This window comes from Podarcis bocagei, assembly GCF_964188305.1.
Source record: "Podarcis bocagei genome assembly, chromosome: 5".
NCBI classification, from domain to species: domain Eukaryota; kingdom Metazoa; phylum Chordata; class Lepidosauria; order Squamata; family Lacertidae; genus Podarcis; species Podarcis bocagei.
In genome coordinates this window covers 9,388,911-9,408,552 of record NC_138129.1, presented here as the reverse complement: position 1 = coordinate 9,408,552, position 19,642 = coordinate 9,388,911, and the positions used below count along the sequence as shown (strand labels likewise).

Genomic DNA, 19,642 nt, shown 5'->3' with positions numbered 1-19,642 from the left:
AAAACTATTGAACTGGAATGGATATTTTGGAAAAGACAAAGCAGGAAACAGGGAGGGGAGATGTGCAGCAAACCTGCACAGATGCTGTCCACACCTTGATGTAGCATATGAAAGCTACTTTCATGAGTAGGACTGGAAAGGGCTTGAGAAAAACACATACACATGTCTTTCAATTAGCACAGGGCTCTGCACTCTGGCAAAAACCCATCAAATGAGGAGCGCAACAGGACGAACCCCTCCTATCTCCCCCTCTCTTTTACTTTCCAGGGAGGCAGGGTCAAGAACGCCATCGAAAAATAGCCATTTGACTTGTCTATAGCACAGTGGGTCAGGGAGGGGGAGTGGAAGGGGAGAGCCTGTTCTGCTCCTATTTGCGTTTAAATGAGATTAAGAAGACTGGCAAGGCTGCCTTTAACCCTCAGAGACAAGGGCTGCAAGGCCCTCGATGGCCAAGCAGCATCTGATTAGTCCCAGTTTTCCCTAAGGGCTTTCTTTCCTCCACATCTTTCACAAAGGAAAGGGCCTCTTTCCCCACTCAGCCAGCAAGGGTAAGGAAATGCAGGCCGTGTGCAAGCCCGATTGCAACCACAGATGGCATCATCTGCCCCAAAGATGAACCTTATTTGTGCTTCGGTGAACCCTCCGAGTGTCCGCAATGCACCCCCAAGTCTGCATGATGTTCCCCTCTGTGGGTGCATGCTCTAAAGTTGACCTTCTCCCAAGTGAGCAACCAAGTTTCCGTCTCGAAGGGACGTCTTGCAAGGCCTCATGCTTTTGTCATCAATAATAATAATAGGGATGCGTGTGGCGCTGTGGGTTAAACCACAGAGCCTAGGTCAGTTCAGAAGGTCGGCGGTTTGAATCCCCGCGACGGGGTGAGCTCCCGTTGCTCAGTCCCTGCTAGCAGTTTGAAAGCACGTCAAAGTGCAAGTAGATAAATAGGTACCACTTCGGCGGGAAGGTAAATGGTGTTTCCATGCGCTGCTCTGGTTCTCCAGAAGCAGCTTAGTAATGCTGGCCACATGACCCGGAAGCTGAACGCCGGCTCCCTCAGCCAATAAAGTGAGATGAGCGCCGCAACCCCAGAGTCGGCCACGAATGGACCTAATGGTCAGGGGGCCATTTACCTTTACCTTTAATAATAATAATAAATTTTATTTATACCCTCCCCTCCCCAGCCAGAGCTGGACTCAGGCTAACACCAGTAAAATTACAGTAAAAACATAATGGGGGGGGGAACCAATTTAAAATGCAACCTCATTTTAAGAGTAGCCGATAGATCAAGACCATAAGGGGAGGGCAACATAAGGGTCAGACTGAGTCCAAACCACAGGCTAGGCGGAACAGCTCTGTCTTGCAGGCCCTGCGGAAAGATATAAAGTCCCCCAGGGCCCTAGTCTCTTGTGACAGAGCGTTCCACCAAGTCGGGGCCAGTACTGAAAAGGACCTGGCCCTAGTTGAGGCCAATCTAACCACCTTGCGAGCTGGGACCTCCAAAATGTTGTCATTTGTGGACCTTAAGGTCCTCCGCGGGGCATACCAGGAGAGGCAGTCCCGTAGGTACGAGGGTCCTAGGCCGCATAGGGCTTTAAAGGTCAAAACCAGCACCTTAAACCTGACCCTGTACTCCATCGGGAGCCAGTGCAGTTGGTAAAGCACTGGATGAATGTTTTCTGATTCACACATGACATTTGTCATGCGACAGGGAGGACTAAGATCAGCTCCCTTGGTAAAAATATAGAGAGACATACAGTGTTATATTCATGCAAAACAAAGCAAAGCAGATTTTAAAAGACGGTGGCTTCCATTGCTGAGAATGCTAGAAAATGTACACGCACTCTCGTGGCATTTTATGAAGACAATAGACTTTTTTGTTTCAGTTTACTCCGCAGCAAACGAGAATCAATTACCGGGCGGCACCAATTACTGTGGCATGTTAATGAAAAAAATAAATAATTGAGGGTATGGATAAACATAAGCGCTGTGACATTTGATGGCAACTTTTGTGCAAACTGCTGGCGTCTGCAGGAACAGAAGCGGGGGGTGGGGGGTGAAGTGCGCATCAGAATGGCTTTGTTTTCTGACGGGGCGTATTATTATATCCTTGGGGGGAGACGCACACAGCCTTTGCCTAATTGGATTCTCTCCCTTTCTGCAACTTCTTCTTCTTCCCCGACGCTCACACATAAATATTTAAATCGCAGTCATGCTGGCTGGTAAAGTTTTTGATGTACCTATTGCTGAGGAAATGTTCCTGCTATATCAGCCTAAGTCTTGCTTTTCTTTGTTTTCCTTCTTCCTGGGTTTACTTTAAATGAACAATCTCTCTCAGGACCAGAAGCACATCCTGGCTGAGGGGCTTGTTTTGTACAGGTTGAAAAGAATTTGAGACGAGTGGGGGAATCCATCATATTCTTGCGCGCGCGCACCCCCCCCCCCAAGTTTATGTAATTTTTAATTACTGTTGGATTTAGGGCAATGAGTGTAGGGGTTTGTTGTTTGTTTTGGAGAGGGCAGGATCCAAAGAACTTTGAAGTTATTTGTATGTTCCCAAGGGGGCTTTGGCATCATGCTTCTGTTGTCTCTCCTCCACAGTCTCTCCATGAAACCAAGGGGGATTTCAGAAGCATTTTCTGTGTGATCTCAATCCTGTTCAAACAGTATGAGTCAAAAGTCCCCACTAAAGAGCACCTTAGATCTCTGCCGCAGTGTTCAAGTACTGAAAACAGCAAGTTGACGATGACTCCTGTCATCAACAGGAGTTAAAAATCAAGTTTCTATCCACACACACATGCTACGTCCAAGGCCAGCACGGCCACTGGGCAGAGGGAAGCAACCACCTCAGGTGTCAGGCTTCGGAAAATCGGATCCCACCCCCGGTGGCAGTAATTAAGCAGATCAAATGAAAGATCAAACCTATCCATTTCTAAGGAAATCAGCCCTGAGTGCTCACCGGAAGGACAGATCCTGAAGCTGAGGCTCCAATACTTTGGCCACCTCATGAGAAGAGAAGACTCCCTGGAAAAGACCCTGATGTTGGGAAAGATGGAGGGCACAAGGAGAAGGGGATGACAGAGGACGAGATGTTTGGACAGTGTTCTCGAATCTACCAACATGACTTTGACCAAACTGCGGAAGGCAGTGGAAGACAGGAGTGCCTGGCATGCTCTGGTCCATGGGGTCATGAAGAGTCGGACACGACTAAATGACTAAACAACAAATGAAAGGAGCATTCTTACCAGATAGTTTCTTTAATAGTCATAGCGAGAGACAAAGGAATGCATATCTCTCTAGAAATGGTGTTGCTCCCTTAAGGTTCACCCCCTCCATCTCCATTAATCTACGTCACTCCTACATCGGCTAATCTGAGCTTGTTGTCTCTGCGCTTTCTGTTCTATCACTCTCAGAGCCCGTCTGGTCCTAGGTGAAGCGGGGTCAGGAATGCTGTCCAAGAACACTGAATCTGCCAGCTGTCTCTCTCCTGGTGTTCCCTCTTCTAGGTGTTCCTCACCCAATATTTCTCAGCTTTCCTCCTCTGGACTATGCCCCTCTGCAAACCACTGTTCTAAATCAATACTGTCCTCCTGCCCTTGGTTTGCCACAGCACCTCCTTTGCTCTTCCCTTCTGTTGGAGGGCAGAAGCAAGAGTGCTCTAAACTAAACTAGCCAGCAGCTCTCAGGTGTGCTGGGGGTTGCTACAGCCCTGTTGCCAGCATGGATGTTTGAGTCAGCCCCAAGTCCAGTCGACTTCTGAACATGGAAGCAGAGGAGCGTCCATCTTGGAAATGTCTTGGGTCTTGGGAAATGTCTTGCTACATCCACAGAAAATCCCTCTTTTGCACAACTATCAAAGGTGCTGGTGTCATGTCCTGTTTCCCCCTGGCCACCCAAGCTCCATGGTTCGCAATATCCAAATTGTTATGTATTGAAGTTCTCACCCTGGGCCAGCAGGGGGATACTGTAGATAGTTATGCAAATGAAGGATCGAAAGTGACATTCAGTGATTGGATAGTTTGTATGCAAATGAAGGATCGAAAGTGATGTTCAGTGATTGGATAGTTTTAGAAAGTTGCAACAGTTACGTTGTTCCGGAGCTCTATATAAGCAGGCTGACTGAGCTCCTCTGTTCAGTTCTGTTCCAGCTTACAAATAAAGAGCTGCTTTGGAAGAATCGCTGTGTCGTCTGATATGTTCACCCACAACTTAACACAAATGGAATTTATAATGCTGATTCACACATAATGCTGAACCAAACAGTGGCTTAGCTTGAACTAGCAAAGGAGTGGATTCCCAGACCAAAGATCACAGCTGCTGCACTCCTCCCTTGGTCCTGCTGTACTAATGCATGACTAAGCCATGGTTTTGCTTATCATTATGCGGTGGCAAGGGACACGGGTGGTGCTGTGGTCTAAACCACTGAGCCTCTTGGGCTTGCCAATCTGAAGGTCGGTAGTTTGAATCTCCGCAACGGAGTGAGATCCTATTGCTCTGTCCCAGCTCCTGGCAACCTAGCAGTTCAAAAGCACACCAGTGCAAGTAGATAAATAGGTACCGCTGCAGCGGGAAGGTAAACGGCATTTCCATGCGCTCTGGTTTCTGTCACGGTGTTCTGTTGCGCCAGAAGCGGTTTAGTCATGCTGGTCACATGACCCGGAAAACTGTCTGTGGACAAACGCTGGCCCCCTCAGCCTGAAAGCGAGATGAGCACCACAACCCCATAGTCGCCTTTGACTGGACTTAACAGTCCAGGGGTCCTTTACCTTTACCTTACGTCCAAACTCAGGCTTGTGGTTTGTTTCCCCCATGCAAACCATGAGCAGTAAATGAAGAACAAACCATGGGTCACCCATTGGTTGTTTTTCTGGAGTGATACTTTAGTTGAGATTCCTGCATTGCAGGGGGTTGGAAAAGATCAGTGTTTCCCAACCTTTTTTGGGCAAAGGCACACTTGTTTGATGAAAAAAATCTCGAGGCACACCCCCATTACAGCCCCGTGACGTCAGCATGCAGCGTCACGCCGGGAGGGACGCACGAAAGTGTAAGTTTCAATTTTTTTCCCTCCCCCTTGCCGGGGAACCTCCAAGCTTTGGGGGTGGGGGGGGAGGAGGCAGCAAAGCGAGGCAGGAAGGAGAGCGCGGCTTGGCTGGGTGAGCTTTGGCAGGGGCGGGCGCTGCGGACGGAGGCGCTGCCCGCCGAGCTCGCAGGCAGCCAGGCAGGCAGACGGCGAGAGCCCCGAGCTGGGCGGCCTCTCCTCGCCGCCGCCGTCCCGCCTCTCGCCGCCCGACTCGCCCGCCTCCCTCCAGGCAACATCTCGCGGCACACCAGGCAACATCTCGCGGCACACTAGTGTGCCGCGGAACAGTGGTTGGGAAACACTGGACTAGATGACCCCTGGGATTCTTTCCAACTTTACGATTCTACGATTCAATGAGACAAACTATGAACCTGGGCTTGATATGTGATGCTACCCCAAACTGTGGCATAGCCCTAAGAAACACAGCAGCAGCAGAAGTGGAGCAGCAGCATAGCAGCCATGATCTTCACCGCAGGAACCTGAACCCTTGGCTTCCATGGTTTGGCTTAGCATTCAATAGAAACTGGTTTATTCACTTTCCCTTTTTTTCTCTCCACCCCTCCAACTCGCTCTTTCACACACATGAGAACATGTGGCACCATCCACTGGAAACCTGAATTCGAAATATGTATTTTAAATATCTAGCATAGGAGCCAACTCCTAGGGGCTGAGGTCCCTTTGGCTCCCCCAATATAATATTAGAGGGGGGCCAGCCCCCAGCCACAACTTAAGGGACATTGCCATTCAAATGTTGTGCATGAGCCGCATCTTATGACCGAATATGCACGGCAGGGCTTACCTGCCCCCTCCCCCATATACAATGGTACCTCTGGTTGTGGACACGATCCGTTCCAGGGTGCCATTTGCACCCCAAAAAGTCCATAGCCAGAGCGGCGCTTCTGTTCATGTGCGAAGCACAATAGAGCGTTTTTGCGCATGCGTGAACCGCGCAGAACGCTTCTGCGCGTGCGGCGAAACCCGGAAGTAAACACTTCTGGGTTTGCCACGTTCTTAACCTGAAAAAAATGCAACATGTAGTGTTCGCAAGAAGAGGTTTGACTGTATTGCATTGAAATTGGCACCCGGGGTATCCAATACCCAAATGTGGCCGTTTTGAATTGCTGAAACAGGCCAAGTTTCAGATTTGTGTGTTCTGAGGGCATCACTCACCGCCACCAGAATCTGCATCGCACTGTGCATGACCTCGATGTAGCGATATTCCAAAGCACAACCGATCACGGAGACGTAGGAATGGCTGTCCAAGCCCTTGATGCCGACCATGGGAGTCTCCTTCCTTACACATCCAGGACCGTTTTCACTCCACCAGGACTGGTGCCGGGAGATGTTGAAGGTCAATAGCTCACTGTCCTGCAGAGGGAGAAAACGCACACAATAAAAACAACAACCCAGAATATTAATCTAATTCACATATTCACATATCTAATTCACATATCTAATTCACATTTCCAATCTCTAGTTGTTGCTGAATCGATTTTCACTTTGCACAGGTCCACTCCCTGGCTTCTTCAGTTAAAGAGAGCAAAGGGTTATAATAAATAATAATAATAATTTATTATTTATACTCCGCCCATCTGGCTAGGTTTCCCCAGCCACTCTGGCCGGCTCCCAAAAAAATATTAAAAACAGGATAAAACATCAAACATTAAAAACTTCCCTAAACAGGGCTGCCTTCAGATGTCTTCTAAAAGTCAGATGGTTGTTTATTTCCTTGACATCTGATGGGAGGGCATTCCACAGCGAGGGCACCACCACCGAGAAGGCCCTCTACAAATGCCTTAGAAATGTTATTCATTTATTAATTATTTGTACTTGCAGCCCACCAAAAGGTCCTGGACAGGTTACAAAAACATAGCAATAAAAATAAGTGCCATGTACCATTTTATTTGGGACACGGGTGGCGCTGTGGGTTAAACCACAGAGCCTAGGACTTGCTGATCAGAAGGTTGGCGGTTCAAATCCCCAGGACAGGGTGAGCTCCCATTGCTCGGTCCCTGCTCCTGCCAACCTAGCAGTTCGAAAGCACAAAAGTGCAAGTAGATAAATAGGTACCGCTCTGGCGGGAAGGTAAACGCCATTTCCGTGCGCTGCTCTGGTTTGCCAGAAGCGGCTTAGTCATGCTGGCCACATGACCCGGAAGTTGTACGCCGGCTCCCTCAGCCAATAAAGCAAGATGAGCACTGCAACCCCAGAGTCGGTCATGACTGGACCTAATGGTCAGGGGTCCCTTTACCTTTTTTTCACCTTTTTTTAAATTTGTTATTACATATATGTCCCAACTTTTAATCCGAGGATCTCAAGATGATGTACATGTTGTTTTATCATCACAACGACCCTGCGAAGTAGGTTAGGCTGACTGGCTCAAGGTTGCACAAGCAAAAGTCCTTCCATGGAGATTCCGCTGATGGGGCGAGTTAGGTGAAGCCTGCCTCATATCTCTGTGCAATTTGTGATTTATTAATTTTTTCAAAAATGCTCCTGGAAATTCGCCATCCTTTTATTGCAGATTTCTCTTAAAAACACACTTTTTTGCGGTTTTGACAAATATGCCCATTTTTACGGTGATTTCCATTTATATAATGCAGCTTGGCATGCAGTTCTGCCTAATATATGTTTTATTTACATCACATATGCACTTTTAAACATCTTGTTTGGCTGGATCACAAAATTCAGGAAAGTGTAAATTTCAAAGGCTATGGTTCGCACACTGGTTCAAGAAGTGCAAATTAAACAGATTCTCACGCAAACAAAACCAAATTTCTCCTCCACCCCTAACTACAGAGATAGCATACTGCGTACTCACAGAGGGAAATACAGCAACTGCATTCGTGTGAGTTGACAAGCCAGAACTGGAGTTATAAGAAATATTTTCCTACCGGGCCAGTTTAATTTCCTCTGTGCCACGAGCACTAAGCATCCTCCATAAATTCTCTTGCCAATTCCCTTTGGTATTCTGATGCATTGCACGTTCAGGTCTTCTATTGACCTCCGTCACAATTAACCTCTTGGGTCAAATTACTCCAAGAAACTGACCCCTGGCATGATCAATAGCTGCTTAATGTACATCTCCCTGCAGAATTTCAAATCATCTCTCCTCTGCTGTTTCAGTTATGTGGTTCCCTTGCACCTTTCCCCACCTTCCTGCTCGGTTCCATGTTTGCTTCCCTCGATTTTGTAGCTGATTGTATGCTGGGGACAGTTCAGGAGTCTGAAAGGAATAGGAAGGACATACCAATTCCTAATAGGAACAAACTGTTGTCACCCGGATGTTCCAGACCCTCCAAGTGTCCGTATTTTCCAGGGACGGTCCTGGATTTACAGAAGCCATCCCAGTTTCTGATTTGATCCTGGAATGTCCAGCTTTTCCTAAAGGTAAAGCTAAAGGGACCCCTGACCATTTGGTCCAGTTGTGACCGACTCTGCGGTTGCAGCGCTCATCTCGCTTTACTGGCCGAGGGAGCCGGCGTACAGCTTCCGGGTCATGTGGCCGGCATGACTATGCCGCTTCTGGTGAACCAGAGCAGCGCACGGAAATGCCGTTTACCTTCCCGCTGGAGCGGTACCTATTTATCTACTTGCACTTGATGTGCTTTCAAACTGCTAGGTTGGCAGGAGCAGGGACTGAGCAACGGGAGCTCACCCCGTCACGGGGATTCAAACCGCCGACCTTCTGATCAGCAAGTCTTAGGCTCTGTGGTTTAACCCACAGCGCCACCCGTGTCCCATTAGCTTTTCCTTGGGACGCCCCTGTTTCCCTTAGAGAAATGTTGGTGGGTATGATGTTCTGCACTACAACTCTCATCTGCTGCCTGGGGCTGATGGGTGCATTAGTCCAAAATAACTGGAGGGCACCAGGTTGGGGAAGTTTGGGCCCTCTCTTTCAGAAGGCCCTCCCTGCCTTCAGCATCACAAACATTGAATTTCTGCTTGTTTCAGGTGCTTCCAGTTTTCCAGCATGGAAGTGTTGGTAGGAGAGAAAGCTTACAGTATCTCTTAGCTTGCAAAAGGATTTCTTAACCAGAGTAATGAGGTACAGTTAACACCTCTTAACTCAACGCAGCTTAAAGAACCAAACACCTTTTCACTCCGGGCGGCGGATAAATAATGCGCCCTGCAAGCACCCCGGCCAGATTACTTTAATATTGCAGATAAAGCTGCAATCATTTAATTGTCTTGCCTCTTCTTCGTGCCGCTCATGAATGTCCCTCTGCAATTGGCAGAGGCAGCTGAATCAATCACTCCGAGCCCAAGACTCAGTGCTCCCCATAATCCAATGAGTTTAATCCATTTAAAGGCTGGCATCTCCAAAAAGTGTTTCCAAGCAAAAACAATAAATTTCACTTACACCTTGCAGTGGGGATAGAGAAGGGGAAGGGATGGCTACTGTTTTGTCTAGGTCAAGGGACCTTTTACAACCTGAGGGATGCATTTCCTTATGGGCAAGTGGTGGTGGGACACCAAAGACAGGTCAGAGGATGAAGCGGAGGCAGAATGGTTGGATGTTGAACAAGCAACAGGCTTGAGTGAGAGAGAGAAAGCAGGGGCAGAAAGCCCTGCAGATACAGGACAAGTGGCTGAGGAGGAGGAGGAGGAGGGGACAGAGGCTGCAGCAACTTCACAGGAGCCTGCTAGTCCTGCTGTCAGGGCCGTCTTACCCATAGGTGCTAGGGGTGCGGGGCACCCAGGCACCAGGCTCTCAGGGGCGCCAGGCCAAGAGTCCGGGGCCTGAGAGTTGAGTCCAGGGAAGAGCCCGCCTGTTGGTCGAAGCACCACAGCAGGCTCTTCTGCTGTGGGGGGCTCTGCGCTGTGAGTTTGGGGGTGACCGAGCCAGCGAGTCACTGAGGCAGGCAGCCTACTCCATCCTCCTATGCACCTGGGACTGGGCAACCGGGGGGGGGGGGCAGGTAGATCTTTGCACCCCAGTGCCGCAGCCCTGCCTGCTGCATTCAGCTCCCCTTCTTGCTTATCTCCAATGGCATGGAGGGCCTTGCATGTAGCAGAACAAAGAGCACAGAAGACCCCTCCTCAATGGAGCTGACGTCTGCTTGGAAAACATCTGGTCAGATGTAGAGGGAAGTGGGAGGCACAGGTCGTCAGTTCTGGCAACTACTTCACTGGCCTTGCCCAGAGGTTTCTCTGTTTGTATACTGTTTCCTTGAAGAAAGAACCAACTTCACTGCTCATCTCTGAGTCTCCATGCTGACCTGTAGCTGAGCCAGCCCTGACATACACACATAAATGCATCTCTGTCCTCCACCAAGGCAAGCAAGAGGCGTTATCGGAGTTTAAGCACACAGGTAGGAATATCCAATGAGGGCCTGGCATGGGGAGAATCCACTGGAGGGATGCCTTTGGCCTCCGGGTCTGGGGTTCCCCACCCCTCCTAAGTGGCACTCACATGTCTGCATTTTGCACATGCCTAAAGCAACTTCATAGATGTTGTTCCCACAGCAGCCACCCCAGTGCTTCAGGGAAGCCAACATGCAAGACTTGAACCCAGCCCAAAGGAGAGGTCCATTAAGAGTAGGAAGGGCAGAAATGTTTTAAATAAATAAACAACACCCGAGTTTCCTCCCCCCCATTTGTTTCCATTTGCTCTATGATTCTGCAATCTTCAGAACCATTATGGCCCCAAATTATTTTAATGAACTATTACAAGCATTTCCCTGCTTTGAGTCAGATGTTTTCTCAGTGCCCTAAGACTAATATACTCTTTTGACCAGGATCTTTGGCTGCAACTCTCTGGGGGACACCTGCACTGATGGAGAGTAATAGGCGAAAGCACTCAAGGCAAAGAGCTTATTGACCTCTGTCAGTAAAGAGAGCATTATCTTGGAGACTAGAGCGACCACCCTCAAGTTCCCCTTTGCAACCTTCCCACCTTAGCTTTCTTTTCTCCTGCTTGAACAGTGCCATCTTCAACCCACCTGAAGTTTCATTAGCACGGGGATCTCTTGCGCATGCAAGATTTCCCCCATTCATTTCAACGGAGGGAGCAGATCTGAACTTCCATGCACACATGGCATCTACAAGCACCAGCTCCCTCCACTGAAGTGAATGGGAGAGCCATTTCCAAGATGGAAAACCCAGAAACCCAGCTGCCTGTCAGCGGAGAGCTAGATGCATCAATGGGTCTGACTTCTAGATGTTGTAGACAAGTCATCAACCAGGGCTTGAAGGCAATAGTCCTCTCTGGCAGTTGCTCGCCAGTAAGTGTAACTCAGTGGTCCACTGTCCCTCAGCTTGGAGGTTTCCCCTTTTCCATCACCAGGGCCAAATTTAGAGGACCTGAACATTGAAATGGCTACCAGCAACAGCTTTCTAGGGTCTTAGACAGCAGTCTTTCTCATCCCAACCTGGAGATGTCTGGGATTGATCTGGGACCCACTGTATGCAAGGCTAAGAGCCTCTCCCAACCCCTGAGTCAGAGTCTTGCAGCACCCTCTCCAACGACAACTTCATTTGACATTCAGAGAGGAGTTTGTGGGGGAACCACACGACTCATGTCTTGAATGCAGAGGCAAGGTTGGAGGAGAGGAAAGCAGACCAAGAATGCATATCTGTAAGATTATGAAAATAATATGCAATTTTCTTTATTGTCATCCATGCACACCATTGGCCGTGCATCACACACCTAATCCCTGTTCCACACACACACACACACACCCTTGCGTTTCTTTTTGGGGTGGGTCTAAGAACAGCTGGGCTCCTGTACTCGCTACTTCCTTCCTTCCCTTTCATTAATTACCAGAGAAAGCCGTGTTGATAGCCCCCCAGACGAATTGAGTCCAGCCAGGCAAGTCCTGGGAGAGCTCGACGGTTGAATAATTTTGCATGTTTTAAGGCAAGGAAATTTATTATCAGCTAAAAAAGTGGAGACTGTCATTTTTTATCTCCCGGTGGCATGAGCGGCTGTGTCTCACTGGGCTGGCAAGGGGATAGCTTTTATTCTGGCCTGAAGCTCTCACCGGTTGCATATGTTTGATGCACAGCAAACACGGGGGCACGGGCAAATGAGTTCCCGGGGCTGGATTTTAGGCAAAAAACAGGTTCAGGGGGTGAGTGTGGTTGTGGATATGATGTTGCTATTAAGTCGTGGAATAAAAGGACACTAGAGGTCTCTGTTCAGCTTTTCCCCAAAAGAACCCATTACTTGAACAGGATATGTCTAATCTGTACTTTATGAAGCCTTCATATGAGCACATAACCCCCAACATTTCTCTGATGAAAATAGGGACATCCTACTCCACCATAATGATTTTACTATTTATACCCCACCCATCTAGCTGCATTGTCCCAGCCACTCTGGGCAGCTTCCAACATACAGTGGTGCCTCGCAAGACGAAAAGAATCCGTTCTGTGATTCTCTTCGTCTAGCGGTTTTTTCATCTTGCGAAGCAAGCCCATTGACGGATTAGCGGATTAGCGCTATTAGCGGCTTTTAGCGGCTTATCAGCTTATCGGATCAGCTAATAAGCGGCTTAGCGGCTTAGAAAAAGGGGGGAGGGGGAAAAACTGCAGGAACTCACAAGACATTTTCGTCTTGCGAAGCAAGCCCATAGGAGATTCGTTTTGCGAAGCACCTCCAAAACGGAAAACTCTTTCGTCTAGCGAGTTTTCCGTCTTGCGAGGCATTCGTCTTGCGGGGCACCACTGTATATAAAAACATAATAAAACATTAAACATTAAAAAACTTCCCTATAAAGGGCTGCCTTCAGATGGCTCAGGGGTCAGAATACTCCATACCCTCCAACATTTCTCTGATGAAAATAGGGACGTCCTAAGGAAAAGTGGGACATTCTGGGATGAAATCAGAAACTGGGACAGCTTCTGCAGATCAGGGACTGGCTCTGGAAAATAGGGGCACTTGGAGGGTCTGTAAGCAACTGCAAAGGCTGTGACTTGGGCCTGTGACACCCTCATATCCTGTCTAAAACAGTGACTTTCATGGAAGCTATACTGTAGTTTGTTTGTAACAGAGCTATAGTCCCCAGCACCCTAGAATCATAGAATCATAGAATCATAGAGTTGGAAGAGACCACAAGGGCCATCGAGTCCAACCCCCTGCCAAGCAGGAAACACCATCAGAGCACTCCTGACATATGGTTGTCAAGCCTCTGCTTAAAGACCTCCAAAGACCTCAACCAGCTACAGTTCACATGATTCTTTAAGCCATGCCTGTCAAATTGACATAAGAGTGCTTTAAATGTTGGTGTGGGTGTGATTTTAGCTACAGCCTAGGGAGATAAGATTGATGGGGGTGGGGCGAAGAATTAGCATCCCTTTGGTGCTTTAAATTGCACATCACAAACACACAAACATCATCCCCCCAGTTCTGATGTTTTAGGGCCATAGCTCAGTGGCAGAGCTGCCGTTTCAAATGTGAAATGGACCCATGTTGAATTCCTGCCATCTCCTGGTTGGGCTAGGGGAGACCCCTGCCCGAAACCCTGGGTGAGCCATTGCCAGTCATTGTTGACAATGCAGGGCAATATGGACCAATTGTATGACTATCACTGGGGACTCCTCTACGTTTGATGGCACTGATATGCTGGCACCAGGTGCAAGATGGGTCCAGCTGGAGGGTCTAAGGACCAAGGCAACAGACTGAGGGCACCGTCAGGAGCTGCTGGGATTTGGCAGATGGTTTTTGGACCTGGGTGCAGTTGCCCTGTGTGGCAAGGCACCAAAATGCCACATTCCCTGGCAGATAAAGGGCAAACAAAGTGTCACGCTCAGTGGGAGTGCTGCTCTAGCATAGGGTTACCAGAAGTCCCTGGATTTGCAAATCTGTCCCCGGACAAATTCCGTCCCCGGAATGTCCCCAGATTTGCAAATCTGTCCCCAGGAAATGTGGCAGCGGCAGCCTCAGCAGTCCGGAGCCAGCCTGGTAGCGCAGTTGTCTCTGGCTGGCTTCAGGAGCTGCTCGCTGCGGTGGCGCCCGCCATTTTTCCTCACCGGAAGTCCCCATGTGATGTGTGATTGTGCACAACAAATCACTTTGGGACTTCCGGCGAGGAAAAATGGTGGGCTCCACAGCAGCGAGCAGCTCCTGAAGTCAGCCAGAGACAACTGCGCTACCAGGCTGGCTCCGGGCTGTCGATTGCCACTGCCACTGCCAAAGGGCAACCAGGGATGTCTGGCGGTACACATCTCCTGCCCCCTTCCCCCTTTGTTTTGACTGATCAGGGGATGCTCAGCAGTGGCGTAGCGTGGGGGGTGCAGGGGGGGCCGGCAACACCGGGCGCAACATCTGGGGGTTAGGGTTAGGGGGCGCAAATCCACGGGTTAGGGGGCGCAAATCCATGGGTTAGGGGGCGCAAATTACTTGCCTTGCCCCGGGTGCTGACAACCCATGCTACGCCACTGACGCTCAGGAGTAACAGGCAGGCAGCGCGCCATTGCCCAGTTTTTAAAAAAACTCTGCCCATTTATGTTTCACAAGGTGTGAAAGAAGGGCTTTTCACCTTTATACAATATGCATGTGAGCTTGGGCCCAGGGTCTGTTGCTTCACCATCCCCACTGCTGACTCCCTGTTGCTACTCAGCTTTTTTTTTTTTTTTAAGTGTCCCGGATTCATTGAAAAAAATCTGGTAACCATACTCTAGCATCACAGAAGGACCCTGAATTAGATCGCATGGCTTGTCCATAAGTCTGCAGAAATCTACTACGGAACAGCAAAATGCTTGGCTCTATTCTGCAAAAAGGACCGGCTCGCTGCTTGCCTATTATGTTATTTGCTCTTTCCTGCCAGGCTGGGCAAAAATCATCAAAAAGATTCGTACTACTTTGCTGTCTTTCTGCCGTCAAAATGTACATAGAAGGCTCTTCAAGGCAGGGATCAATGGAATAGAAAGATCAGAATGTATGCTAATGGTGCCGTGAGGAAAACCAAAACACTGTCTTATGTATCGACAGCATGTCCGGAAATCACAGCTGTGCTCGCCTCCATCTCGTCTGCAGCTGTTTGAGGAAATGCACTTGCTTTTTTGAGAGAGCTCTGCTCAAACGCTCGCAGTGCCCTCAAAACCTACGTCATCAAGACCTTTGGGGAGATGCCGGTGGCAGGGAAAAGAAAGGATCTATTAATATGCCAGCCAACCTGTCCATTCTTCTGCCGTCCACCTAGCAAAGTTTTGGCAGACAAGATTTTGCTCCCCGCTCCCTTCTCCTTTGGAGATATGACATCTGCAGAAGGGATGACAGGACGCAGGAAGAACATTTCCAAATGTCATCCTGTCCCCCTGTAGAAAATGCGAGCAAAGGGGAAAGGCGGTGAGAGGACTCTTGCACCAAAATAACTCCACTAGGCAAGCGTAGGAGTGAGAGTAGCTAAAGCCAATCGGCTTAACCTTGCCTGGTTATAGAAGGCTGCAGCTGAATCAGGAGAAATGCCGAATAAACTGGAAGTTTGGAGAAGAGAGCTCATGTGGTGTACAGTGGAGCCTTGGGTTACGTTGCCTCCGGCTTACGTCACTCTCGGCTTGGGACCAGCACAAACCCAGAAGTACAGTGGTACCTCGGGTTAAGTACTTAATTCATTCCGGAGGTCCGTTCTTAACCTGAAACTGTTATTAACCTGAAGCACCACTTTAGCTAATGGGGCCTCCTGCTGCTGCCGCGCCGCCGCGGTGCAATTTCTGTTCTCATCCTGAAGCAAAGTTCTTAACCCGAGGAAATATTTCTGGGTTAGCGGAGTCTGTAACCTGAATCGTATGTAACCCGAGGTACCACTGTACTGGAATGGGTTACTTCTTGGTTTGCACCATTCGCGCATGCGCAGAGGCACTAAATCATGTGTGCGCATGCGCAGAAGCGACACTTTGGGCTGTGTCGTTTTTGGGTTGCAGCGGATCCCTGCCATAACCCGAGGTTCCACTGTAATTGTTAAGAGTGTTGGACTATGACCTGGGAGATGAGGGTTCGAATCCCCACTCAGCCATGGAGTTCACTGGGTGACCTTGAGCCAGTTCCTGCTTTTCAGTCTAACCTGCCTCACAGGGCTGTTGTGAAGATAAAACAGGGAGGAAGAGAATCCTTTCTTACCCTCGCCTGGCTAATTCAACAATGGGATCCTCCATTGGATTTTAATCCTTGCTGAATCAAGGAATTAAGAGGTTATTGGGGTTTTTTTTTAAGGATTCTTTAGATGTGATTCCTTGCATTGCAGGGATGGGGCTAGATACTTCCAACTCTACAGTACCAGACCCTCCAAGTGTCCCTATTTTCCAGGAACATCCCTGATTTAGAGAAGTCATCCCGGTTTCTGATTTGATCCTGAAATATCCCACTTTTCCTTAGGATGCCCCAATTTCCATTGGAGAAATGTTGGAGGGTATGGAGCTATCCGACCCCTGAGCAGTCTGAAGGCAATCCCATTTAGGGAAGGTTTGGTTTTTTAAAAAAATGTTTAATGCTTTATTATGTTTTCGTATATGTCGGAAGCCACCTAGAGTGGCAGGGGCAACCCAGTAAGATGTGTGGGGTATAAATAGTAAAATTATCATCACAGAATAGTATGTCCCTGTTTTCATCAGAGAAAACAGCCCCGGTCCTGTATACCTGAAGGAGCGTCTCCACCTCCATCATTCAGCCTGGACAATGAAGTCCAGCTCTGAGGGGCTTCTGGCAGTTCCCTCATTGGGAAAAGTGAAATTACAGGGAACCAGGCAGAGGGCCTTCTTGGTAGTGGCGCCTGCCCTGTGGGACGCCCTCCCACCAGATGTCAAGGAAATAAACAACTATCTGACTTTTAGACAACATCTGAAGGCAGCTCTGTTTAGGGGAGTTTTTAATGTTTGATGTTTTATCGTGTTTTTAATATTCTGTTGGTAGCCACCCAGAGTGGCTGGGGAAACCCAGCCAGATGGGTGGGGTATAAATATATTAATAATAATAATAATAATAATAATAATAATAATAATAATAATGATGATGATGATGTTGGAGGGTATGCAGTACTGTGATTTTATGGACAACAAATCACCCAAAAAACATGGGAGAAGCTCTCCCAAAGAAGCAGTTATGGAGATTTACTCTCTCCCCCCACACCGCCAGCTTTGCAGTAGATATTTATAAAACCAATTAGAGCAATTTGAACTCCAGCTCCTCCCCTCCTAAAATACACTCCTTTCTCTCCACCTGGCTGATCACCTGTCTGCAGACTCAAACGGGCAGCCGTTACCACCAGCTGCCAGTTGACTATCTCCATTCTTTCCACCTCGCTGCACCTCCTTGCATTCTGTCACTACAAATTAACCGGCCGCTGAGACAGCCAAGCTACTTTGTCAGAAATTAAATGTAAAGGAGCAGGGTGTGTTTGAGGAGGAGAGCAAAGAGGGTTCAGAATGCATTTGCCTTAAACATCTAATCCCCAGGAGATCAGAAGAGAAGGCAGAAAAATAGGATAATTCTTCCTTTTTAGAGACTTAGAGCAGAGCAAAAGGAAGCCTCTCTCTCTTTCTCTCTCCAGGGGTTGAGAGTTCGCCAGCTGCCTATGTAGACCAAACTAGGGTTTCGGCAGGGACGCGGGTGGCACTGTGGGTTAAACCACAGAGCCTAGGACTTGCCGATCAGAAGGTCGGCGGTTCGAATCCCCGCGACGGGGTGAGCTCCCATTGCTCGGTCCCTGCTCCTGCCAACCTAGCAGTTCGAAAGCACGTCAAAGTGCAAGTAGATAAATAGGTACTGCTCCGGCAGGAAGGTAAACGGCGTTTCTGTGCACTGCTCTGGTTCGTCAGAAGCGGCTTTGTCATGCTGGCCACATGACCCGGAAGCTGTACGCCGGCTCCCTCAGCCAGTAACGCGAGATGAGTGCAGCAACGCCAGAGTCGGTCACGACTGGACCTAATATTGGTCAGGGGTCCTTTTCCTTTACCTTTAGGGTTCCGGCAGGTGGGTGAGTGGGGTTTGTTTGGGTCACATGTGAATGAAAGGTGGAGCACAACACATTTCATTAAAAAGAAAGAGAGAAAGAAGAACGGGAAACCTGTTGAAGCATATTGACCCCAAGGTGCGCCTTCTTCCAGATGGCACCAGACTCAAACCTTCTTCATCAGACCTTTCCCCTTCCGAAGATCATAAACACCCTCAGCCCCCAGGGTTCTTTGGGGGAAGCCATGACAGCAGCATCAGTTTTATGCGGATTTCTTTTTCACGCCCGTTACTCCTCCACAGGTAAGGTCAATATTGTGGAGACGGACCTGCAAGTATCTGAGTGCATCTCCTCAAATACATTCCCAAATATTCTCTTTCTGCTCCCAAAAGAGTTTCTAAGGCATGTGCCTTTAGATGTGCAAATCTATATGGAGACTACTTAAATGTACAACAGGAACATAGCACATTTTATGCAGGGAGACTTGCCATTATTTTTTATTGATTATAGATAAGTGTAAACTGTTAAAAAAATATTGGCTGATGTTTAATTTTACTGTTTACTATTAGAGTCTAATGAATTATTGAATATTGCTTTATTTGATATAAGTTGTTTCTTTTAAAGTTATTGTGACTTCTCATGTAGGATCAGATTCTTATTATTAATGTTTGATGTTTTAATATGTTTAAATATGTGTTGGAAGCCACCCAGAGTGGCTGGGGCTATCCCACCATCCCTCTAGAATTTAGCTATTAGCTGCTTTCCAATACTGGTAGGTTCTTAAACAGTAAATTCTTATCATCATCAGATAGAGCTGCTCCTCCTAGATAAGCTTAGTCCAAAGACGACTGCTGCTGAAACAACATCTGAGTCTCCAGCACAGCACTCTGGAGCTGTCCAGGGTTCTGTAGTAGCCTTGGCTCAGCTCCATGCTGTTGAGGCCATTGCCCCAAACACAACACATTTCACTCATGTCAAGCAACAGCACAGAAAGGCAGGAACCACAAGCGAAAACTCGCATAGGCCTTGAGCCCAAATTTGCCACAAATCTAAGCCCTTGGAGTGTGCAGGATGGAATAACGCATATTCTAAGTGCAACCGGGACGTTCCCCTCCAAATCTGGGATTTTACAAGCGCTTAAAGGGAATGAAAGGGGTAGAGAGAAATGTAAGGGCAACAGAAACCCAAACAGCAGTGTTATATCTGCATTGAAAGAGTTGAGGAAATTAATTTTCCACCCAAATCATGCTAGGAGCCTGCAATGATTGATAGCCTTTTTTGGAGAGGCATTAAAGCACTGAATTGGATTCAGTTTATGGAAGAGTAATCTAATCCCCTCTGGCCCTCCCCTTTCCATTCTACCCTTAATCTGAAAGTGTGCAGGCAGCGTTTTGTCCGACAAGGCCCTCTCGGGCCACACTTTGATGTGAATGCTCCCCTCCCCTCTGTTCGTGTGTTTGTGTGTCTCCATCCCACACCCTCTTCTCAATCCTCTTGGCACTTCTCCCTCCCTTCCTTCCCTTGGACAGTTTCTGGCTGCGTCCGGACGCCAGCCTTGCTCACCTTCGAAAGTCCGCCAACCTCCAAATAAAAGCAGATGATGAAGATGTTCCAAGTGACCCAGATGGCTGTCCAGATGGCATACTGGGTGGAGAAAGAGAAAGAAGTCAAAGTT

General features: G+C 48.3%; 1 protein-coding gene across 3 annotated transcripts in view; it reads right to left on the bottom strand.

Annotated features, from left to right (window-relative positions):
- The window catches only part of NKAIN4 (sodium/potassium transporting ATPase interacting 4), a gene marked incomplete at its 3' end in the record, with an annotated part of 104,558 nt that overhangs the window by 34,461 nt on the left and 50,455 nt on the right, over positions 1-19,642 (bottom strand). For all 3 annotated transcript variants that reach the window (XM_081196756.1, XM_081196755.1, XM_081196754.1), the window contains exons 3-4: positions 19,531-19,611; positions 6,245-6,442 (exon numbers count right to left, since the gene is read on the bottom strand). In XM_081196756.1, coding sequence (XP_081052882.1) covers positions 6,245-6,442; positions 19,531-19,611 — 279 coding nt within the window. The remainder of the gene's footprint in view (positions 1-6,244; positions 6,443-19,530; positions 19,612-19,642) is intronic.